The 23,708-nt window shown below is 45.4% G+C and overlaps 1 protein-coding gene across 8 annotated transcripts in view; it reads left to right on the forward strand.

Moving 5' to 3' along the window:
* Positions 1-23,708, forward strand: part of LOC141273085 (uncharacterized) — a 266,215-nt gene that overhangs the window by 144,269 nt on the left and 98,238 nt on the right. For 3 of the 8 annotated variants that reach the window (XM_073684452.1, XM_073684454.1, XM_073684455.1), the window contains 3 exons: positions 772-936; positions 5,430-5,550; positions 6,344-7,951. The exons of 1 other annotated variant lie outside the window; for it this stretch is intronic. In XM_073684452.1, coding sequence (XP_073540553.1) covers positions 772-936; positions 5,430-5,550; positions 6,344-7,410 — 1,353 coding nt within the window. In that variant the 3' untranslated portion in view covers positions 7,411-7,951. Of the gene's footprint in view, positions 1-771; positions 937-5,429; positions 5,551-6,343; positions 7,971-23,708 lie in introns of those variants that run through there. 4 more of the 8 variants (XM_073684458.1, XM_073684453.1, XM_073684451.1 and 1 more) reach the window with 4 other exon arrangements.

Genomic DNA, 23,708 nt, shown 5'->3' on the forward strand with positions numbered 1-23,708 from the left:
CAATGTTGCTCGTTGTTTTGCAAAACCGGTTGCAGATTTTATTGGTATTGCTTTGGGGTAAAAATAATTTACTGATCTTTATTATTCTATTGTATTTGTGTGTTGTTTTCTTTGCTATTTACCAGCAGCTAAAAAGAAATGTTACGTTTTGGTTTCACAACATGAAAGACTATGGATAATCAGTTATCACACCGACGGAAATACCGTACATAGGTTGTCATACAAAAATAATAGTGGCTTTCTGATGGTACATAGATACAAGTCCAACAAGTGTTACTGAAGACCTGAATGGGTGGTGATCATTTTTCATACCTATCGATTTCTAATTTTTACATAGAGGAAATGAGAAAAGGGTTTTCTCCTGCAATAGACACAGTGCAATATTATGAGATTTGACTTCTACAAGGTTCAGTGATCAGAGAACAGCTTTCTTGGTCTCCGATCAATCGCTGATGCCTAAGACTGTTATGGACAGCCGAGGCATCAGGATTTACTGCACACAGAGCTGCAGTCTTCACTGAAGTGCCTCCATAACAAGGCAGTGCAATAGAAGTCATTATGGGGGTAATGTATATCTTATTCCATGATTTTCTTACATTTGTCAATTGTTGTACCACCAGTGCAAGCAAACACCACAGACACCTATATATGTTCTAAAATGGATGCAAGAAAGTTTATTAATTCCATTTTTTTTATGTGATAAATTATTGTGAATCAATAGTAGTTAATTTTGCATAGAAATAAAATTCTGTATATTATTACATTGTACAGAAATATTTAGTTATTTGGAGTCATGGCAATGTCACCACACCCAGTGGTACAGACCACGTGTCAGGATTGATCACTGAATCATCTCCATCAATGATACATGAGAAAAAGAAGGATGGAGAAATCTTAGTTCTCGCCAACAAGATCATACAGGTGCTGACTGGAGAGGTGAGCGCTGCTGGGGATACTGGGACGTTATATAGTAACACTAGGGACAGAGGTGAAGTTAGGGGTTCATCTGTGTGGGCCCTTAACCAGGTAACCGTGTGTACAACTTCAGTGGCTCCTCCTAATCATAGGTATAGGGAAACTCAGCAGATTACAAAGATTAACACTGACAGTACCATCATATAGTGACGCATAGTGGTAGATACCAATGCTGCAGAAGACATAAGAGATCACAGTACAGTTATTGATGATGACTTACAGGTGACGTTCTTTCCCACCTGATATCATGACTACTCCAGCATGGACTCGACTGCAGAGATCACAACAAAGACACATTTCACTTCTTGCATTTTCATCACAGTCCCCATCTATTCCCAACCTGCACAAACTCCTTGTCCTGCTGTCACCTCAATGCTGAACTGCTGCCGTATGTGTCCCTATTACTGATCCTCTTAGTGCCCCACTTAACCCCTTGACGACATGTGACATCTCCCTTTGTCTCTCCCATGTCATAGGACCGTGGGTCGCCGATCGGTTGGCATGACAACTCGGGGCCTGCCTGAGAGCCCTGTGGTTGTCATTGCCAGGATGCCACCCAGCAGTCAGCGCTCATAGCAAGTGAGCATTTCTGCTACACACAGGCGATCAGATGATCGCAGCTTCTAGTCTCCCATGGAGACTATTGAAGCATGTAAAAAAAATGTTTTTAAAAATATTAAAAAAATATAAAAGTTTAAATCAACAATAAAAAAATCAAATATACACATATTTGGTATCGCCGCATTCAGAATCGCTCAATCCATATATGAAAAAATCAATCCGTTTGGTAAACAGCATAATGAGAAAAAAATCAAAACGTCAGAATTCTGTTTTTTGGGTCGCCGCAACATTGCCATAAAATGCAATAACGGGCGATCAAAACATCGACCCCAAAATGGTATCAATAAAAACTTCAGCTCGGTGCGCAAAAAATAAGCCCTCAGCCAGCCCCAGATTTCGAAAAATGGAGACGCTAAGGGTCACGGAAAATGGTGACTTTTTTTTTTCTTTTAACAAACTTTGGATTTTTTTTTACCACTCAAATAAAAAAGAGCCCGTCTACAAACTCATAATGACCTGGAGAATCATAATGACAGGACCGTTTTAGCATTTAGTGAATAAGGTGAAAAAAAAAAAAAACTGTGGAATTGCACTTTTTTTGCAATTTCACTTAACTTGCAATTTTTTTTCCTGTTTTCAGCTATGTGCACACAAAGCGTTTTTGATGTGTTTTCACTGCATTTTTTCCGCTGCAAAAACGCTTGTTAATAGGTTCCAGCTATAGCAATGGTAATCCATGCGGAAATTTCCACTCAGGATTACCATTTCGGTAAAAACAGCAGCATGATCATTGTGCGGGCGTTTTCGCCGCAAATTCGCGCCCATTGACTATAACTGAACCGCATAAACTACCTGCGGATTTGATGCGTTTAAATTAAAGCCAATGGCCGTGAATTTGCGGCGGAAACGCGGTGCGGGTGGTACCCAGGTCGGGAGAGGATGACTACTACTCCTCTCATATGACCACTGCTCCCGCTGATAACAGCGAGAGCGGCGCGGCTGGGGGGAGCAGTAGTCTTCCCAGCCAAGCCGACGTGCTCGGGGTAAAAAAAAATGAAAAATAAAGTAAAAAAAAAAAAAAAACTCTATACTCACCTCTCCGGCGTCCCCCCGGTGTCCTCCTGGTCCTCCAGTCCCGGCAATGCTCTCCTCCCGGTAGCTGGCAGTATACTGCGGGGAGCACATTCTATACTTTCTAGCGGACAAATTTCTGTTGCGCAGACTAGCGATGCCGCAAGAGAATTTGACATGCTGCGGTCCTGAAAGACGCGCCGCATGTCAGTATCGACGGGTGATTCGCAGCCTGGGATTTCTAGAGATCCCATTCACTATGCTGTAACATCTGGACGCTGCAGGTTTGACGCTGTATAAACACGCACCGGCTCCTGACCGTGGCCACGTACCCAAACTCACCCGCAGCATGTCAATTTCTGTAGCGGACACCCTAGTATCTGCTGCAGATTTTGACCCATTGAACTGTCATTATATGCGGTGGATTCACATGTACTGACAACAAAAGTGTGGCATTAGAACACCGCATTTTGGACGCAGCAAAAATACCCTGTGTGCAAAGCGCTGCTGAGTGCTGTTCGGGGGGACGTAGGGGCTAACGAAACAGCTGTGAGCTCTTAATAATGGCCAGGGAACATGTTTGCAAATGGCACCTTCCTAGGTTAAATATAGCAGTTCACAGCTGCTGCATAAATTGTGACTAGAAATGCTAATGAAGATTGGGTGTATGGGATTAGCTGACACCTAGTTCTTTTGTTTGGTGATGACAAGGTGTCAATCGGACCTTTTCATAACCAAAGCTAATTAAAGTAAAGTAAAGAGAATAATAAAAACACAGACACCGAGTAGACACTTTATTTGAAATACAACAGACACATTATTTAATCATTTAAATTAACCAATATACTCACCCCAGTTCTGAAGGTAATCCAAGGGTTTAAGCAATGTCCCACCAAATAACTTTATTTAGCTCCAAAAAGCATTCATTGATGTAACGCGTCAAAAACACACGGAATTTCCACAGCGTTTTTCCTGCCAAGGAGATACAGAAACGCTCAGGAAAATTCTGCTTCAAATCCTGACCGTGCACACTTAGCCTTCCAGTACACGGTATGGTAAAACCAATGGTGTTGTTCAGAAGTAGAACTTGTCTTGCAAAAAATAAGCCCTCACATGGCCATATTGACCTAAATATAAAAAAGTTATGGCTCTGGGAAAAAGGGGAGCAAAAAACGAAAGCGCAAAAAAGGAAAATGCCCCGGGGGTGAAGGGGTTAATAATGCCCACCACTGTTCCTCTTACAAAGTAAAATTCCTCCTTTGTGCCCTTTAGTTGGTAAAATTGCACCTTAGAAAATATTAATGCCCTGTGTAGATTCTCTAGAAAACAGTGCACGCATTTTGCTCCTAGAAAGTAATAATGCCCCCCCCAGTGTGGCCATCTGACAGTCACAATACCCTGAGTTCCTCTATAACAATTATGCTTCTTAAGTGCCCACTTAACATTTAATAATGTCCCGAGTCCCCCCACATATAGTTTTCCTCTACACAGCATGATGTCCTGCACAGCTACCAAATACACAGCATGTTGAGCCCACAGCTCCCTATACATTGCATGATGGGACCGACAGTAGCCTCCTCCCACTGTTTGACATCCCCCAGTAGCTCCCACCCACTGTATGACAGCCCTTAGTAGCCGACCACTGTGTGATAGCCCCCAGTATGATGGTCCTCAGTAGCCCCTCCACACTGCATGATGGCCCCAGTAGTCCCCCCAAAGCATGATGCCCCTCAATAGTCCCCTACACTGTATGATGGCCCCAAATAGTCTTCCCACACTGTATGATGGTCCCCAGTAGTCCCCCCCACATTATAAGATGGCTCGCAGTAGTCCTCCCACACTGTATGATGGCTCATAGTAGTCTTCACACACTGTATGATGGCTCCCAGTAGTAGTCCCTCCACACTGTATGGATGGCCCCCAGTAGTCCCTCCACACTGTATGGATGGCCCCCAGTAGTCCCTCCACACTGTATGGATGTCCCCCTACACTGTATGGATGGCCCCCCAGTACTCACCCCACAAGGACTAATAAATAAAAGGAAAAAAACATCTTGTACTCACCTAGCCATGGATCCTGAGGAGTTCGCCGCCAGACAGGACCAAGGCGTGGCCAAGGCTTAAATGGACCTGTGGTCTACAGTAAGTGGAGCAGTAATGCACGGAGACAATGTCTGCGCATGCGACTACAATTTAGAGTGGCTTTAGCTCCAGGTGGGCCCCTCTGAGTGCTAGACCTGGGATGACCGCAACCTCACACTGTATGAATGGCCCCCAGTAGTCTCCCCACACTGTATGGATTGACTACAGTAGTCACCCCACACACTATGGATGGCCCCCAGTAGCCTCCCTACACTGTGTGGATAGCCCCCCATGAGCACGATTAAAATAAAAAAAAATTACTCGCCTAACCATGTATCCTGAGGAGTCTGCCGGCAGACAGGAACAAGTTATAGACAGACCAGCGCGGTGATCTCATTGCGCCAGGGCACGCAGAGTCCCGGTGTGATGGCGTCATCATGCCGCCTCGCCCCTGCCTCGTCCATGTGTCTCCCTGCTTTTCTGTGGACCGCAGGCTTAAATCGACCTGCAGTCTACAGGATGTGGAGCAGTAATGCAGGTAGACCATGTCTCTATGCTCCACTGCAGAGTTAAACTGCGCACACCGATACAGTTTAGAGTGGCGGTAGCGCCGGGTGTGCCCCTCTGAGTGTGGGACCTGGGACGATGGAAGCCTCTGCCCCCCCCCCTCCCCCATTGGTAGCTATGCTACTGACAAGGGATAATGTGTCTGGATGTTGACTGTGTCATTGTTTATGTCAGGCTTTGATAAGATATGAAGACATAGCTGTACATGTCTCCATGGATGAATGGGAGTATGTAGAAGAACACAAGGATGTGTACAAGGACGTCATGATGAACACTGAAATATTTCAGTCTTATGGTAAGCAACCGCTGTAATACATTAATGCATGATCCTTTCATAAATATGGATTTGGTCATCAAGTACTGGAGACAATGGTGAATAACCTTCTTGATAATGTGTGAACAAGGTTCTGATTATTTTCTGGAAATGAAGATACCAATGAGTATGATTACAAAGCAATGGTGAAGAGCACCTGCATTATCTGAAAGTGCAGGCTAGTCAATAACAAGATGGTGCAGTGTCTGAAAATGTCTTGATTTCGGCATGCATATGCCACTGATCTTCTACATATTCTAAGGTCCTGTATGAAGTAATAATTAGAGATGAGCAGATCAAGTAGCAAGAGTCTCCAGATCAGTGGTACCTGGCGGTTAGACGGGAAGTCCACAAATCTCTTGCCTTTCAGAATGCAAGAGCTTAGCTTCCCCACCAGCTTGCGAGGTGTTTATGGGTTTTCACCAATACAGAATACTATTATATTGTTGGCATCAGCATAATACATGGTGTCTTTTGCTGGGTTTTGATGTCTTAAAAGGCTGAGCAGATATACAGTAAATGAGTACTTTGGATGCCATTTGAAAGCATTTGTTTTTAGACTGCTTGCCTACAAAAATGTAGCATCACATGCTATTATAGGTATAAACTGCAAAAACGGTGAAAAACATTTACCTCATGAATACTGTACATTATGGAATGCTGACAAGAATTATGGCTAAGGTTTAGGAAAGGCTGGTGCTATTTCTAACTTTATATAATGCAGTTATTTGGCATCTTTTTTACTTACTCATAACTATAGGTTTCTTACCCACAGATAAACCTTCTTCCCTTGATTCCAATAAAGCAAGCCCACTTGAATGTCACGAATATGGAAAAGATTCCTTGGAGAGCTCCTGTGTCCTGACAGGCACCCTACCACACAATGCCGTCAAGTCCACAAAATATTTTCAGAAACAATCAAATATTGGAAAACAAAAAAAGAAGCATAAAGAGCCGACACCAGTACTGTGCAGTAAATGTGGAAAAGAGTTTAAGAGAAGTGATGTCGGGCTGATGGATACGTTGTGCAAAAAATGTCTATTAGACCGGAGGGGTGTGGGCAGAAAAAAGAGGCCATTTCCTTGCCCAGAGTGTGATTGTAGTTTTTCTGTAAAGGAAAGTCTTGACGTTCATCTCAGGATACATACCTTGTCAATAATCTTCCCATGTTCAGAATGTGATAAAGTTTTCCCTTCCAAGGACAGACAAAAGACTCATATGAGAGTCCACACAGGAGAGAAGCCTCACCAATGCTCAGAATGTGGCAAATGCTTTAGTGCTATTGGAAACCTTCAGGCGCATTACAGAGTTCACACTGGTGAAAGACCCTTCCCTTGCTCGGAGTGTGACAAGACGTTTAGGTATAAATCACACCTTGTTTCCCATCAAAGATTTCATACAGGACAAACAATGCTATGTCCTGAGTGTGGAAAATGCTTTGTCTACCAGTCGCATTTGGAGAAACATCTCCGCATTCACACAGGGGAGAAACCGTTTGAGTGTCCAGAATGTGGAAAATGTTTTAAACGACGTTTCCAACTCCGAGCGCATGTGGTGATTCACACAGAAGAGTTATTCAAGTGTGACGAGTGTAATAAGCCTTATCGTTTTCTCTATAATCTTTTGAGACATCAGAAATCTCATGCTGGTGAGAAGCCATTTAATTGTCCTGAATGTGGAAAGGGTTTTTTACACCACGCAAGCCTAACTGAACATAAGATGACCCACACAGGAGAGAAGCCATACTCGTGTCCAGAATGTGGGAAACCTTTTATCTCCTCAAAATACATGCTCCGGCATCAAAAGACACATGCGAAAAATAAATCAATGAAACCTAAATAGTGGGCAACAGTATGACCATGTCCACTGTTCATTTCCACTAGATTTTATAACCTGTGTGCATTGATATACTGTGAAAACTCTCAACAACTAATATCACTTTATTGTCTACGGAATGGTCTTGAATGTATATAGATGTTTATAGATCCAAGAGAAAAATTTAGATTATTCCTACTTTCCTATTATAGGCAGCTGAATGAGAGGGCGTTGGATGACTATGTATAAAGAGAACCTTTATACATCAAATATCCTTTTTTACAGTGTAAGACCGTATAGGATCAAAAGAGCGGAATATGAAATGTTGTCACCGATGTCCATATTAGATGGTGGAACTGGCAAGAATGGGGTCCTGTATTGAGCTTAATGTTGGTTATTCTCAATATTTTTAAAGAACCTTTTAGAAATGACTATGATGCTCAGCCCTAATACCTTTTCTTCCTTGGTGCTGTATGCTGGTGCTTAGAGGATATCCAAGAAATAAAGAGATTCCTTCTTACTATCAATTGATTGTGTGTTTATATATAAATACATGATGCTATAGCACACTGTGATTAATGAATACATAAATTCCACTATTGTTAGATACATTAAAAAGATGAGTTACCGGTTAAATTTTTTGATCAAAAAGTGTAAAATCCATCCAATCATGATAAGGTGACCTAATATAGATGGTCCCTATATGTAGTGATTACCCTCTCCATGTGCTCAGACAGGCCTCAAATGAACTGAGTTAAAGATAGGATCCAGTCTGAGCTTTGTCTAAAACTTGTCTGGGAAAGCTGGTTGGATAAAGGTGAACAGTTGAGGGTGCGATCACCCCCTTCCCAATGCACAATATGAAAAAAAGGTCCAGCACATTTGTAGTTTTAATTGAATACGCAGGCACACATGTGCTGTAGCCAATATACATACCGTACAGACCAAATTTTGGACACACCTTCTCATTTAAAGATTTTTCTGTATTTTCTTGACTATGAAAATTGTACATTCACACTGAAGGGATCAAAACTATGAATTAACACATGTGGAATTATATACTTAACAAAAAAGTGTGAAACAACTTAAAATATGTCTTATATTCTAGGTTCTACAAAGTAGCCACCTTTTGCTTTGATGACTGCTTTGCACACTCTTGGCATTCTCTTGATGAGCTTCAAGAGGTAGTCACTGGAAATGGTCTTCCAACAATCTTGAAGGAGTTCCCAGAGATGCTTAGCACTTGTTGGCCCTTTTGCATTCACTCTGCGGTCCAGCTCACACCAAACCATCTTGATTGGTTTCAGGTCTGGTGACTGTAGAGGCCAGGTCATCTCGCATAGCACCCCATCACTCTCCCTCTTGGTCAAATAGCCCTTACACAGCCTGGAGGTGTGTTTGGGGTCATTGTCCTGTTGGAAAATAAATGATGGTCCAACTAAACGCAAACCGGATGGAATAGCATGCCGCTGCAAGATGCTGTGGTAGCCATGCTGGTTCAGTATGCCTTCAGTTTTGAATAAATCCCCAACAGTGTCACCAGCAAAGCACCCCCACACCATCACACCTCCTCCTCCATGCTTCACGGTGGGAACCAGGCATGTAGAGTCCATCCGTTCACCTTTTCTGCGTTGCACAAAGACATGGTGGTTGGAACCAAAGATCTCAAATTTGGACTCATCAGACCAAAGCACAGATTTCCACTGGTCTAATGTCCATTCCTTGTGTTCTTTAGCCCAAACAAGTCTCTTCTGCTTGTTGCCTGTCCTTAGCAGTGGTTTCCTAGCAGCTATTTTACCATGAAGGCCTGCTGCACAAAGTCTCCTCTTAACAGTTGTTGAAGAGATGTGTCTGCTGCTAGAACTCTGTGTGGCATTGACCTGGTCTCTAATCTGAGCAACTGTTAACCTGTGATTTCTGAGGCTGGTGACTCGGATAAACTTATCCTCAGAAGCAGAGGTGACTCTTGGTCTTCCTTTCCTGGGGCGGTCCTCATGTGAGCCAGTTTCTTTGTAGCGCTTGATGGTTTTTGCAACTGCACTTGGGGACACTTTGAAAGTTTTCCCAATTTTTCGGACTGACTGACCTTCATTTCTTAAAGTAATGATGGCCAGTCGTTTTTCTTTACTTAGCTGCTTTTTTCTTGCCATCATACAAATTCTAACAGTCTATTCCGTAGGACTATCAGCTGTGTATCCACAAGACTTCTGCACAACACAACTGATGGTCCCAACCCCATTTATAAGGCAAGAAATCCCTCTTATTAAACCTGACAGGGCACACCTGTGAAGTGAAAACCATTTCCGGTGACTACCACTTGAAGCTCATCAAGAGAATGCCAAGAGTGCGAAAAGCAGTCATCAAAGCAAAAGGTGGCTACTTTGAAGAACCTAGAATATAAGACATATTCTCAGTTGTTTCACACTTTTTTGTTAAGTATATAATTCCACATGTGTTAATTCATAGTTTTGATGCCTTCAGTGTGAATGTACAATTTTCATAGTCATGAAAATACAGAAAAATCTTTAAATGAGGAAGGTGTGTCCAAACTTTTGGTCTGTAATGTACATACTACTCAACATTGAAATTGCAACACCAACAAGAAAAAACATTAAATTGTGGAAATCACAGGATCAATAAACATGGTAATAATATGCAAATTATGAAAAAAAAAAATAGAAATATTTTCAAAATATCTTGATTTTTAGTGACAACTATACGCACCATACCCCAGAAATACCTGCACTTACACACATTGACATGCTGTCAATGAGGCTATTAATTTGTCTGAGGATTTTCTGCGACTCACAATCCGCTTGGGCAAAGCATCAAGATTTTCTGCAGACAGCTCCCTTTGCAATTGCCGACCAATGATGTTCCAGATGTGCTCGATGGGAGGCAAGTTCTGAGATGCGTCAGACCATGGTAGCACATTTAGGCCATATAAGTTGCTAAAAGTAGAATGAGAACATGTGGCCTGGTGTTGTTGTGTTCAAAAACAGCTCCTCGAACCCTTCTGAGAAATGGCCAAACCGCTGGTTCTATGACCAAATCAATGTAATGCCAAGCTGTTATTGAACCTGTGTTACGGGTCCGGGGGGTGGAACCTCTGTGCTATATTGCAAGGAGGGACCCAGAGGGGCTTAACTAAGTATCAACCCGGACCGACCCTGGTCGTACGGCAGCTAACGACTCCGTGACCAGGGAGGGACCGAGCCGAGGGACCAGGTGCTACTCTGGGGACGACCTTGTAAGGGAGCAGGTGACTCCCATGGTACAGATGGCAGGGACTGACCGAAATAGCAGGTAGGCACAGCAGGCAGGCTGGCGAGCAGAAGCCTCCAGGTAGGCTATCAGGTAGACACGGCAAATGACGGCAGGAGTCTCTAGGTGGTGACGGCAAGTGCTCCCAGGTGAGCGGGCTGGCAGGCACGGCAGGTAGCAGGCAGGCAACAGGCAAGTGTCCCAGGTGAGCGGGCTTGCAAGCACGGCAGGTAACAGGCAAGTGCTCCCAGGTGAGCGGGCTGGCAGGCACGGCAGGTAACAGGCTGGCGGGCAAGACTGGTAGTCAGGCTAGAAGCGGGACCTGAGGGCTGAAGCAGAGGTCAGAAACACTGTGCAACAACTTTTGCTCGGGCACCTCCATTTTGGAGGAGGTGCCTTATATATGGGAGGAACCTCGGCTATTGGCCGGGGTCTCCTTAGAATGGCGTGCGCGGCCCCTTTAAGAGGGAGGGAGCGCGCGCGCGCCCTAAGCACAGTGCCCAGGGAGCTGCACGCGCCGGCAGCAGGAAGAGGAGCGCTGGTGAACGCAGAGCGGGGAGCGAGGAGGTGAGTGGGACGGCGTCTCTGCCTGGCAGGGGGCAGAGACGCCAATGCTACAACCTGGAATGAAGATTATAGGGGTCCATGTACTATATGAAGAATCAAAAGATACAAGTCAAATCTCATCAGACCTCTATTCACAGATGTACACCACCTAATAGTCATAGACACTCTAAGGGAGGGGAAGAAGAAAAGATGTGAATAAAGTAAAAAAAAAAAATTTGTTCTTTGTTAGAAAAAATTATTAAATGGATAAGGGCCCTTAGAAAAAGCCAGTAAACCGGCGAAACGTGCGCCAGGGATTGTATCCCGAGTTCAGCTAGTAATGTGAGAGGGAATCATATAAGTACCCCTAGAATACAGCACCTTGCTCATGTACAGAACAAAGCTGACCGGACTGTGAAGTAGCACAGCCTCCGCATGTGTGTGAACATGTCAGCAGCGATCAGCTGTGCCGGTGTTTCTTGAATCCAGACAAGCTGATTTCAGCATTCACAGCAGTTTAGGAGGTGTATGGTGTAATTTGGTGTCCTACAGATCATTCCACATCCCTAGAATACTTCCCTATTGCTCAGGTTTCTCTAGCTGGGGAATGTCCTACTCACCAGCAGAGGTTAGACACGCTGATTAGCTCCTGCGGCTTTACAGATTGACCACGTTACAGGCTATAAATCAGATAGATGGTGGCATGACCTGTGAGCAATGAGGCTGTATCACTAAGACTATCACTGCCTCCATGTGCTTATAGCTGTATATACACTGCTCAAAAAAAATAAAGGGAACACTTAAATAACAGAATATAACTCCAAGTAAATCAAACTTCTGTGAAATCAAACTGTCCACTTAGGAAGCAACACTGACTGACAATCAATTTCACATGCTGTTGTGCAAATGGAATAGACAATAGATGGAAATTATTGGCAATTTTCAAGATACCCTCAATAAAGGAGTGGTTCTGCAGGTGGGGACCACAGACCACATCTTAGTACCAATGCTTTCTGGCTGATGTTTTGGTCACTTTTGAACGTTGGTTGTGCTTTCACACTCATGGTAGCAGGAGACGGACTCTACAACTCACAGAAGTTGCTCATGTAGTGCAGCTCAACCGGGATGGCACATCAATGAGATCTGTGGCAAGAAGTTTTGCTTTGTCTGTCAGCGTAGTGTCCAGAGGCTGGAGGCGCCAGGAGACGTGGAGGGGGCCATAGGAGGGCAACAACCCAGCAGCAGGACCGCTACCTCTGCTTTTGTGCAAGGAGGAGCACTGACAGAGCCCTGGAAAATGACCTCCAGCAGGCCACAAATGTGCATGTGTCTGCATAAATGGTTAGAAACCGACTCTATGAGGGTGGTATGAGGGCCCGACGTCCACAGATGGGGGTGGTGCTCACAGCCCAACACCGTGCAGGACGCTTGGCATTTTCCACAGAACACCAGGAATGGCAAAGTCGCCACTGGCGCCCTGTGCTCTTCACAGATGAAAGCAGGTACACACTAAGCACATGTGACAGTCTGTAGACGCCGTGGCGAGCGATCTGCTGCCTGCAACATCTTTCAGCATGACCGGTTTGGCAGTGGGTCAGTAATGGTGTGGGGTTGCCTTTCTTTGGAGGGCCGCACAGCCCTCCATGTGCTCGCCAGAGGTAGCCTGACTGCCATTAGGTACCGAGATGAGATCCTCAGACCCCTTGTGAGACCATATGCTGGTGCGGTTGGCCCTGGGTCCCTCCTAATGCAGGACAATGCCAGACCTCGTGGCTGGAGTGTGTCAGCAGTTCCTGCAAGAAAAAGGAATTGAAGCTATGGACTGGCCCACCCGTTCCCCAAGAACTGAATCCGATTGAGCACATCTGGGACATCATGTCTCACTCCATCCACCAACGTCACGTTGCACCAAACACTGTCCAAGAGTTGGCGGATGCTTTAGTCCAGGTCTGGGAGGAGATCCCACAGGAGACCATCCGCAACCTCATCAGGAGCATGCCCAGGCGTTGTAGGGAGGTCATACAGGCACGTGGAGGCCACACGCAATACTGAGCCTCATTTTGACTTGTTTTAAGGACATTACATCAAAGTTGGATCAGCCTGTAGAGTGTTTTTCCACTTTAATTTTGGAGGTGACTCCAAATCCAGGCCTCCATTGGTTAATAAATTTGATTTCCATTGATGATTTTTGTGTGATTTTGTTGTCAGCACATTCAACTTTGTACAGAACAAAGTATTCAATGAGAATATTTCATTCATTCAGATCTAGGATGTGTTATTTGAGTGTTCCCTTTATTTTTTTGAGCAGTGTATGTTGACTACATTGGTGATTATATGGTTTTGCGCTCTGAATTAAGTGCGACCATACTATATTAACTGGATAGTTCAGCAATAAAGTGCTTTACTGATGTGACAATCTATGACAAACAATACATTTATATTCCATGTATATAACACATTTGGATTGCACATGGGAGTTTTTGTTTGTCTGATGGGACAGATATTAAAGTATATATATAATATCTCTGATGGAAGATCAACTTTAATAAATACAGCCATTATTTATATTTGGGGAAAATTGATCAAATTGAATTGTGCTGTGGTCAGATGAGACAAAAATTGAGCTCTTTGGCATTAACTCAACTTGCCGTGTTTGGAGGCCGAAGAAGGATGAGTACAACCCTAAGAACACCGTCCCCACCGTGAAACATGGTTGGGGAAACATACTTTGGGGGTGCTTTTCTGCAAAGGGGACATGACGACTGAACATACTGAAGGGAAGATGGATGGGGTCATGTATCGCGAGATTTTTAATCTTTCATTAAACGAGGGGTACCAACAATTTTGACCACGTGTGTATGTGATTCTTCCAATTTTTGTTTTCACTTGTATAATAAACTGCATATATTAAAAAAAATGTGTCAAAGTTACTATCTACTATGAACGCCAACCCTATTACCCCACTTGCCACCCCACAGGGCAAGTGGGAAGAGCCAGACTAAGCGCCAGATTTGGCGCATCTTATTGATGCGTCATTTCTGGGGCAGCTGAGGACTGATGTTGTTAGCCTTGGAGGGGGCTAGTATCCATGACCCCTTCCCTGGCTTTTAATATCAGCCCACAGCTGTCTGTTTAGCCTTTGCTGGTTAGAATTTATAGGGGGACCCTACATCAAATCTTTTTCTGGGGTCCCCCTGCAAACTATTATGTTTGTATTAATCTATTACCTATCTAGGGGGGCAAGCACAAAAGTAGTTGCCCATGATTATACATATTGGCTCTGATTCATGAAAGGGATGGTCCGAAACAAAATTTTATTTTGCCTCTAAATCTCTAGCTATTTAATGTCATAATATAATTTTTTTTCAAATATTTAATTTAAAATTCCCTATCCTTCCCTCACTACTCTGCTTTATTTTTTTTACACTACTTCCTCTTTGATGACCCGTCATTTGAGAATCCCAGTGCATATTGGGATACTTAAACAAATCGTCATCTATGGGCAGAGTCTGCGGTAACTGCCACAGCCTTTGCCCCCCTCCCTGAGTGATGCATCTTTTCAGCACAAATTTGTCACTGAAAATATGCAGCGTTTTGCTGTCCCAGCAAAGTGAATGCAAACGTTGCTTATTTTTTCCTTGCAAATCTGCGTAATGTCAATTCTTGCAGCTTTTTTACTCATACTAATGAGTGGGGAAAAATATGCAACTAAAATGCATGTCAAAAACAAGTGTATTTTATGCAGCGTTTTCCCTGCCAACACATCAGGATTTGCAACAGAATTTTTCTGCTGCAAATCCTGAACGTTTGCACGTAACCTAAGGGTATATGCACACGTTACATATTTGCTGTAGATATTTCTGCTCCAAAAACGTGTCTATTGGCAGGAAAAAACACTGTATAAAATACATACGTTTTTTATGTAGTTTATGCATTTTTTCCCCACTCATTGGAAGGGGTGAAAAACACTGAAAGAATGGACATTCTGCAGATATGAAACTACTTCAAATCTGCAATTAAAAAATAAGCAGCGTGTGCAGGAGATTTCAGAAATCTTATTCACTTTGCTCATAGTGTAAAACGCGGAGAAAACATAGCACAAACGCAACGTGTGCACATTTAGATGGTTGTCCTTATTACAATCTAAGCATCAGCCAAATGAGTACTCGTTAAAAAAAAAACAAAGAAAAGTGATTGAGAGGCAGCGCTCAGCATAGCCATACACTGTAATAGTCAGTGGTACCTAGGCTTATGTATGACTGGCTTTAGGCAGAGGATACGTTTTTAGAGGTGTAGTAAAGCAAGGTGTGCTATGCTGTTCTACACACCTGAGAAAAACGTATACCCGGTAAGGGTATGTGCGCATGTTCAGGATTTGAAGCAGAAATTTCTGCAGCGTTTCTGCATCTCCTTGGCAGAAAAAACGCGTGGTTTCCCGCGATTTTGACACGTTTTTTGAAGCATTTTTTAATGCTTTTTTGTACATCAATGAATGCTTTTTGGAGCTAAATAAAGTTATTTAGAAAGGAATGTGGGACATTGCTTTAACTCTTGGATTACAGTCAGAACTGGGGTGTGTCTGTTGTATTTCAATGTGTATCAGAATGTGTCTGTTGTATTTCAAATAAAGTGTTTGCGCTGTGTCTGTGTGTTTATTTAACTCTTTACTTTAATTAGGTTTGGTAATGAAAGGGTCTGATTGACACCTTGTCATCACCAAACAAAAGAGCTAGGTGTCAGCTAATCCTATTCACCCAATCTTCATTAGCATTCCCATTCATGTAATTTTTGGGGCAGCTGTGAGCTGCTATTTTTAGCCTAGGAAGGTGCCATTAGGCAAACATGGTCCCTGGCTATTAACAGCTAGCCGCTACGTACCCCCGATCAGCAACAAGCAGCGCTTTGGACGCAGCTAATTTTTGCTGAATACAAAACGCCGTGTTCTAATGACGCACTTTTGTTGTCGGTACATGTCACTTCAATCGGTCAAAATCTGCAGCGGGGGCTAGCGTGTCTGCTACAGAAATTGACATGCTGCGGGTGAGTTTGGGAACGTGGCCATGATCAGGAGCTGCTGCAGGTTTGACGTTACGTGTTTATACAGCGTCAAAGCCGCAGCGTCCAGATGTTACAGCATAGTGGATGGGATTTCTAGAAATCCCATGTCCACTATGCGTGCATCAGAGGCTGCGAATCACCCGTGGACACTGACATGGTCTTTCAGGATCGCAGCATGTCAATTTCTTTTGCGGAGTCGCTAGTCTCTGCAACAGAAATTTGACCATTATGTATTGAATGCGGTAAATACGCATGGTTCAGTGAACATATGCGGATTTACCTGCGTTCAATAGAATACAATGTTTTGGACGCAGCAAAAATATGCGTCCAAAGCGCTCCTACATCCGGATCGTGGGCATAGAGCCTAAAATTTTCAAAAAAAGTGTTGGGGGCTCCCGCGTCATTTTTATAACCAGCAGAGGGAAAGCCGACATCTGGGGGCTAATATTAGTTGCCGGGGAATGGGCCATTAGCCAACAATGTTCCCTGGCTATTAATATCAGCCCACAGCTGTTTGTTTAGCCTTTACTGGCTAGATTACAGGGGACCCCAGAAAAAAATTGATGTAGGGCCCCCCTATAAAATCTAACCAGAAAAGGCTAAACAGACAGCTGCGGGCTGATATTAATAGGCAGGTAAGGGGCCATGGATACCATCCCCCTCCGCAGCTAATAATATCACCCCTCAGCAGTCCCAGAAATGGCGCATCCATAAGATGCGTCAAATTTGGTGCTTAGCCTTCGCTCTTCCCACTGCCCTGTAGCGGTGGCGAGTGGAGTAATGGAGTTAGGGTTCACGTCAGCCTTGTATTGGCGGCTGACGTGAAACCCAGGTTAGTAATGGAGGGCGTCTATAAGACGCCCCCATTACTAACCGTGTAGTAAAGTTTACGGCACTTTTTCAATAAAAGACACGGCCAGAATAAAGTATTTTAATTAAATAAAAATACACACTGTTTTTAAAAAAAATATTTATTATATGCTCAGTCCCCGAATCCCTCGTCATCTGAAAAAAAACAACCATATCCCTCACCTGTCCGCCGTCACGATGTAGTCCATTGGATTGTCCCTCTGTGATCCGGGTCACTTCTACAGCAGTGACATCAGTAATGTACACTGACAGGGGTGTAAAATCACTCCTGTCAGTGTACATGCTGCTGCAGGAGTGAGGTCACATGGGTTCATCAGCTGATCAGCCCCGGTGACCTCCGCTTCAGTACTGGTGGAAACATTCTTGAGAATATTCCCACGCAGCACCGGTGCCGTAAAGTGAGGTCACGTGAGCTCTTAGCTAGCAGCGCAGCGAAGTACACTGCTGGGAGCGAGCGCACTCCGGGCAATGAACTGCCGGCTGCCAGGCTGATGACATCGCGAGGACCAGGAGGACACCGGGGGGTGCCGAACAGGTGAGGATAGTGGGGTTTTTTTTTGTTTTTTTTTTACACCGCGCTGCAGTCCCGGCTCGGCTGAGGAGGCTACTACTCCCTTCAGCCCCGCCGCTCTCACGGTTATCTGCAGGAGCGGCAGTCGGATGAGGGGAGTAGTAGTCCTCCCCAGCCGACCCGGGTACCAATTGCAGCGTTTTTGCAGTGTTTCCGCGGCCCATTGACTTTAATTGAAACGCAGCAAATCCGTATAAATATTATACCTAGGGATTTGCTGCAGTTCAACTACACTGTGTTCCAAATTATTATGCAGATTATTCTCAGATTTCAAAAATGACCATTTTTTTGTTCTTTATTAAAATGAAAAGGTTGAAAACTCTGCTGTGCATAATAATTTGGAACATGCATTTTGAGTGCAGTTTGAGTTTTTTATTTTTTTAAAAATATACTGTTATCATAGGCAGTTTGTACAAAAACCTTTCAATTGTACTCTAAGGCTATGTGCCCACGTTGCATTTATGAAGCAGAAAATTTCTGCTGCATAAATGCAAGTCCTCTCCCGGAAAAACGCATGCGGAATTCCGCACGCGTTTATCGCGCATTTTTCGCGCGTTTATCACGCGTTTTCCACATGCGGAATTGCCTTGCGTTTTTTATGTATTGGACAAAGGCAATTCCGCTTGCGGAAACGCAAAATTAAATGACATGCTGCGGATTTTTGAACGCGGCATAAACGCTGCGGAAAAATCCGCAGCATGTGCATAGAACTTGCGGAATCCCATTGGGGACCATGGGGTGCGGATATACATGCGTTTTTCAAGCGTTTACGCTGCGGAAATTCCGCAGCATATACGCTTGAAAAATGCTACGTGGGCACACAGCCTTATAGTTATTTGACTGGAAAATTACAATGACTGCAATTCATATGGGTAATTTGGGAAAATCTGAGAAAATATTATTCGCATAATAATTTGGAACACAGTGTAAAGTCAATGGGTGGGAAACGCTGTATAGAAAGGACATGCTGCGTTTTAAAACGCAATGGCAATCCTAAGCGGAAATTTCCGCGTCATATGCACAGCACATCAGGATTGCCATTGCATTAGCTGGCAGACCGATTACCAAGCGTTTTTGATGCATTTAAGCGCGGAAAAACTGGACTTAACCTAATGGTGGTCACATATAAGCATAGGGGTAACACAGAGTTACCTAGGAATGTCACCTTTTTTGTCTCAAGCAAGTGACAATTGAACTGCACAACATGAAACGGGTAAAAGTATATGATATAAGTCATTTATGCTGTATATACCATGTTTGTGCACAAAGTATAGCACATACTGTATACAGGATGTATACTATACTAGGAGTACAGATATTACACTAGTCACATATTATCCTGTATATAATATCTGATGTCTGTGCACATAGTATATTACACACGATATGCAGGATACATGACTGGTGTGTGATATACGATGACTACAGACATCAGATGTTATATACAGGATGGTATGTGATGGTATAAATTATACTATGAATACAGAACAACAGATATTACACTATCACATACTAGCCTGTATATAACATCTGATGTCTGTACACAAAGTATAACACATACAGGATAATATATTACTTGCATATGATACTCTGTTCTACAGGCATCAGATGTCATACAGTATACACAATGTATGTGTGTATATATATATCTGATGTTGTACACAAAGTATAAAGGCATGTGCACACATTAAGTATTTGGTGCAGAAACTTCTGCACCATTTCTGCATCTCTTGGCAGCAAAGACGCTGCATATAGTAGGCACGTATTTATTGCAGATTTTTCCTCACTCATTAGTATGGGTGAAAAAATAAGCAATGCGTTCATGAGACCTCAGGGTTATCATTCACTTTGCTGGCATCAGGAAACCCTTCAAGTTTTGTGAAAAATGTGTGCAGAAAAATCAGCTACAATCTGCAACGTGTGCACAGGCCCTAAGGCTACATCCCCATGCTCAGGAACCAGCAGCGCTTTGGACGCAGCGTATATTCGCTATGTGAAAAGGACTGTGTTCTATTGCCGTACTAGTCCTTGAGAGGACCTTTTTGTAACGAAACCGGTCAAGTGTAGTAGCACGTAACCGCACTCCCGCGCATGTGGGGTTATCCTGACGACCTGGGTTTGTGGGGTGACGAGATGGGTACATCACGCATGCTCCAAGGAGTGCTGCAGGACATATACCCTCCCTCAACAGTGACACTACTACACGTGACCGGTTGGTTCAGTTACAAAAAGGTTGTCTCCAGCACCATATCTACAATGCCCCTTGAGAAAGCGGTCACATACCTCATGAAATGCGCATGGTGGACTGCCCTACTACCACTGTCAACGGCTACCAGTCACCCCTTATGGTAAGGATACAACCCTGATTTTCTTGCCTTTCTTGTCAATGGTCTGCTTTGATCTTATATGGTGCACCTTTACTCTGACCATAGGCATTGGCTCACTACATTTGATCTGCAGGACGTCACCTATTTGCACGGCACTTTGTCCTTTATATAGATCAGTGTTTCCCGAACCCCGTCCTCACAGACCCCAACGCATTGTGTTTTCAGGATCTCCTTAGTATTGCACAGGTGAGAGAATTATTATTAAGGCATCAGAAACTGCCACAGGTTCTATCACCTGTGTAACACTAAGGAAATCCTGAAAACATGACGTGTGGGGGGCCGGGAGGACTGGAGTTTGGGAAACACTGATATAGATGCATTTAGGAGTTGTGGTATGCTAATTTTGACACCCGTCTATTATACGGTCATGCTATTTTTAATTGGTTTCGTAAATTTTGTAATTTTTCATCTATCAATAAAGATGTGTTTTATACTCACCTAACTCCGTTTTCTCCTAGTTTATAAATGATTTACATGAGTTGGTGCTACTCAGTGATTTTCAGCACCACATGGTGCCCTTCTCACCAAATTTTGAGTATGCTATTGGCTTATTGTGTACTTTTGTCAGTACCTGCGGATTCACCGCATGCAGTGACATTCAATCGGTCACAATCTGCAGCGTCTCTGCTACAGACATTAACATGCTGTGGCTCGTAAACCTGGTGAGTTTACGCAGCATCTAAAACAAGTACAGTGAGCATGGGATTTCTACAAATCCATCCACTGTGCTTGTACTGTAGAACGCAGCATTTTTGAAGCAGCGCAGGTGAGCTGTGTCCAAAACACTGCTATTCCTGATAATGGGCACGTACCCTAACACATGGGTTGGCAATTTTCCTGAGGGGCCACATGAGAGACTGTGACTATTGTGGAGGCCGAACCAATAGGCTGAAATTAATTCTGCTCAATGTTAATATCAATATATTAATAATTATTATATTATTAATAATTATATTAATTATATCAATTAATATTGAGCACAATTAAGTATGCTGACCTCTCCTATATACTGTCTGAACCCGAATACAGTTCCTTCTATATATCTTATGAGCCCCCCACAGTCCCTTATATATTCTATGAGCCCCCCACAGATCCATATTTACCGTAACAGCCCCCACACAGCCTCCCTATAAACAGCATGCGAGCCCCACACAGCCTCCCAGTGTCCAGCATGCGAACCCCACACAGCCTCCCAGTGTCCAGCATGCGAACCGCACACAGCCCCCCCGTGTCCAGCATGCGAGCCCCACACAACTTCCCCGTTTCCAGCATGCGAGCCCCACACAGCCTCCCCGTGTCCAGCATGCGAGCCCCACACAACTTCCCCGTTTCCAGCATGCGAGCCCCACACAGCCTCCTCGTGTCCAGCATGCGAGCCCCACACAACTTCCCCGTGTCCAGCATGCGAGCCCCACACAGCCTCCTCGTGTCCAGCATGCGAGCCCCACACAACTTCCCCGTGTCCAGCATGCGAGCCCCACACAGCCTCCCCATGTCCAGCATGCGAGCCCCACACAGCCCCCCCGTGTCCAGCATGCGAGCCCCACACAGCCTCCATGTCCAGCATGCGAGCCCCACACAGCCTCCTCGTGTCCAGCATGCGAGCCCCACACAACTTCCCCGTTTCCAGCATGCGAGCCCCACACAGCCTCCCCGTGTCCAGCATGCGAGCCCCACACAACTTCCCCGTTTCCAGCATGCGAGCCCCACACAGCCTCCCCGTTTCCAGCATGCGAGCCCCACACAACTTCCCCGTGTCCAGCATGCGAGCCCCACACAGCCTCCCCATGTCCAGCATGCGAGCCCCACACAGCCTCCCCGTGTCCAGCATGCGAGCCCCACACAGCCTCCTCGTGCCCAGCATGCGAGCCCCACACAGCCTCCTCGTGTCCAGCATGCGAGCCCCACACAGCCTCCTCGTGCCCAGCATGCGAGCCCCACACAACTTCCCCGTGTCCAGCATGCGAGCCCCACACAGCCTCCCCGTGTCCAGCATGCGAGCCCCACACAACTTCCCCGTGTCCAGCATGCGAGCCCCACACAGCCTCCCCGTGTACAGCATGCGAGCCCCACACAGCCTCCCCGTGTCCAGCATGCGAGTCCCACACAGCCTCCTCGTGCCCAGCATGCGAGCCCCACACAACTTCCCCGTGTCCAGCATGCGAGCCCCACACAGCCTCCCCGTGTCCAGCATGCGAGCCCCACACAACTTCCCCGTGTCCAGCATGCGAGCCCCACACAGCCTCCCCGTGTCCAGCATGCGAGCCCCACACAGCCTCCCCGTGTCCAGCATGCGAGCCCCACACAGCCTCCTCGTGCCCAGCATGCGAGCCCCACACAACTTCCCCGTGTCCAGCATGCGAGCCCCACACAGCCTCCCCGTGTCCAGCATGCGAGCCCCACACAACTTCCCCGTGTCCAGCATGCGAGCCCCACACAGCCTCCCCGTGTCCAGCATGCGAGCCCCACACAGCCTCCCCGTGTCCAGCATGCGAGTCCCACACAGCCTCCTCGTGCCCAGCATGCGAGCCCCACACAGCCTCCTCGTGCCCAGCTTGCGAGCCCCACACAGCCTCCTCGTGTCCAGCATGCGAGCCCCACACAGCCTCCTCGTGCCCAGCATGCGAGCCCCACACAGCCTCCTCGTGCCCAGCATGCGAGCCCCACACAGCCTCCTCGTGCCCAGCATGCGAGCCCCACACAGCCTCGTGTCCAGCATGCGAGCCCCACACAGCCACCTCGTGCCCAGCATGCGAGCCCCACACAGCCTCCTCGTGCCCAGCATGCGAGCCCCACACAGCCTCCTCGTGTCCAGCATGCGAGCCCCACACAGCCTCCTCGTGTCCAGCATGCGAGCCCCACACAGCCTCCTCGTGCCCAGCATGCGAGCCCCACACAGCCTCCTCGTGCCCAGCATGCAAGCCCCACACAGCCTCCCCATGTCCAGTATGCGAGCGCCACACAACCTCCCCGTGTCCAGCATGCGAGCCCCACACGGCCTCCCCAAAAGTCTCTGTGTACTCTGCAGCCGTGTCTGTACAAGTAGTGTGTTTAAAAAATTATTTTACTCTACGTTTGTGGCCGTGCCTAATGCTCATTAAAGGATTTAACTACTCATTAAAATTACAGAGCCTCTAAATTGTCATGGATGGCGATTTTTTTTGTCTCGCAATATCAACTGCTGACTCAGTTGAGAAGTGGTTAATGTTTTTGACCACTGTCTTCCTTGGATGTGGTACACTTTAATCAGGTTTCGGCCAAGGCCCCACTATCAGTATTTGGTCAGTATTTTTTCTCAGGAGTGGGAGCCAAAACCAGGAGTGGGTGATAAATGCAGAACTGGTGACTTGTTTCTATTATACCTTTTCTCTGATTGTTCCTTACCTGGGTTTGGCTCTCACTCCTGAAAAAAAAATACTGACCGAATACTGACCAAATACTGATAGTGGGGTCGTGGTCTTCCTCTCCGGAGCAGAACTCCGGAACAGAACATGTGTGCACTCTGCAACCCCGCCTGTGGGTGGTTTGAGAATGGATGGCTGAGAGTGCCTCTAGTTCCTTCACTTTGTGTTCCACTAGCTCTCTTCTTAATCATGGCCCCAGTTCTGTGCACATTGAAACCTCAGTAT

Source organism: Phyllobates terribilis, unplaced genomic scaffold (assembly GCF_046119375.1).
Source record: "Phyllobates terribilis strain yellow unplaced genomic scaffold, ASM4611937v1 Scaffold_5__5_contigs__length_657084704, whole genome shotgun sequence".
In the NCBI taxonomy this organism is placed as follows: Eukaryota; Metazoa; Chordata; class Amphibia; order Anura; family Dendrobatidae; genus Phyllobates; species Phyllobates terribilis.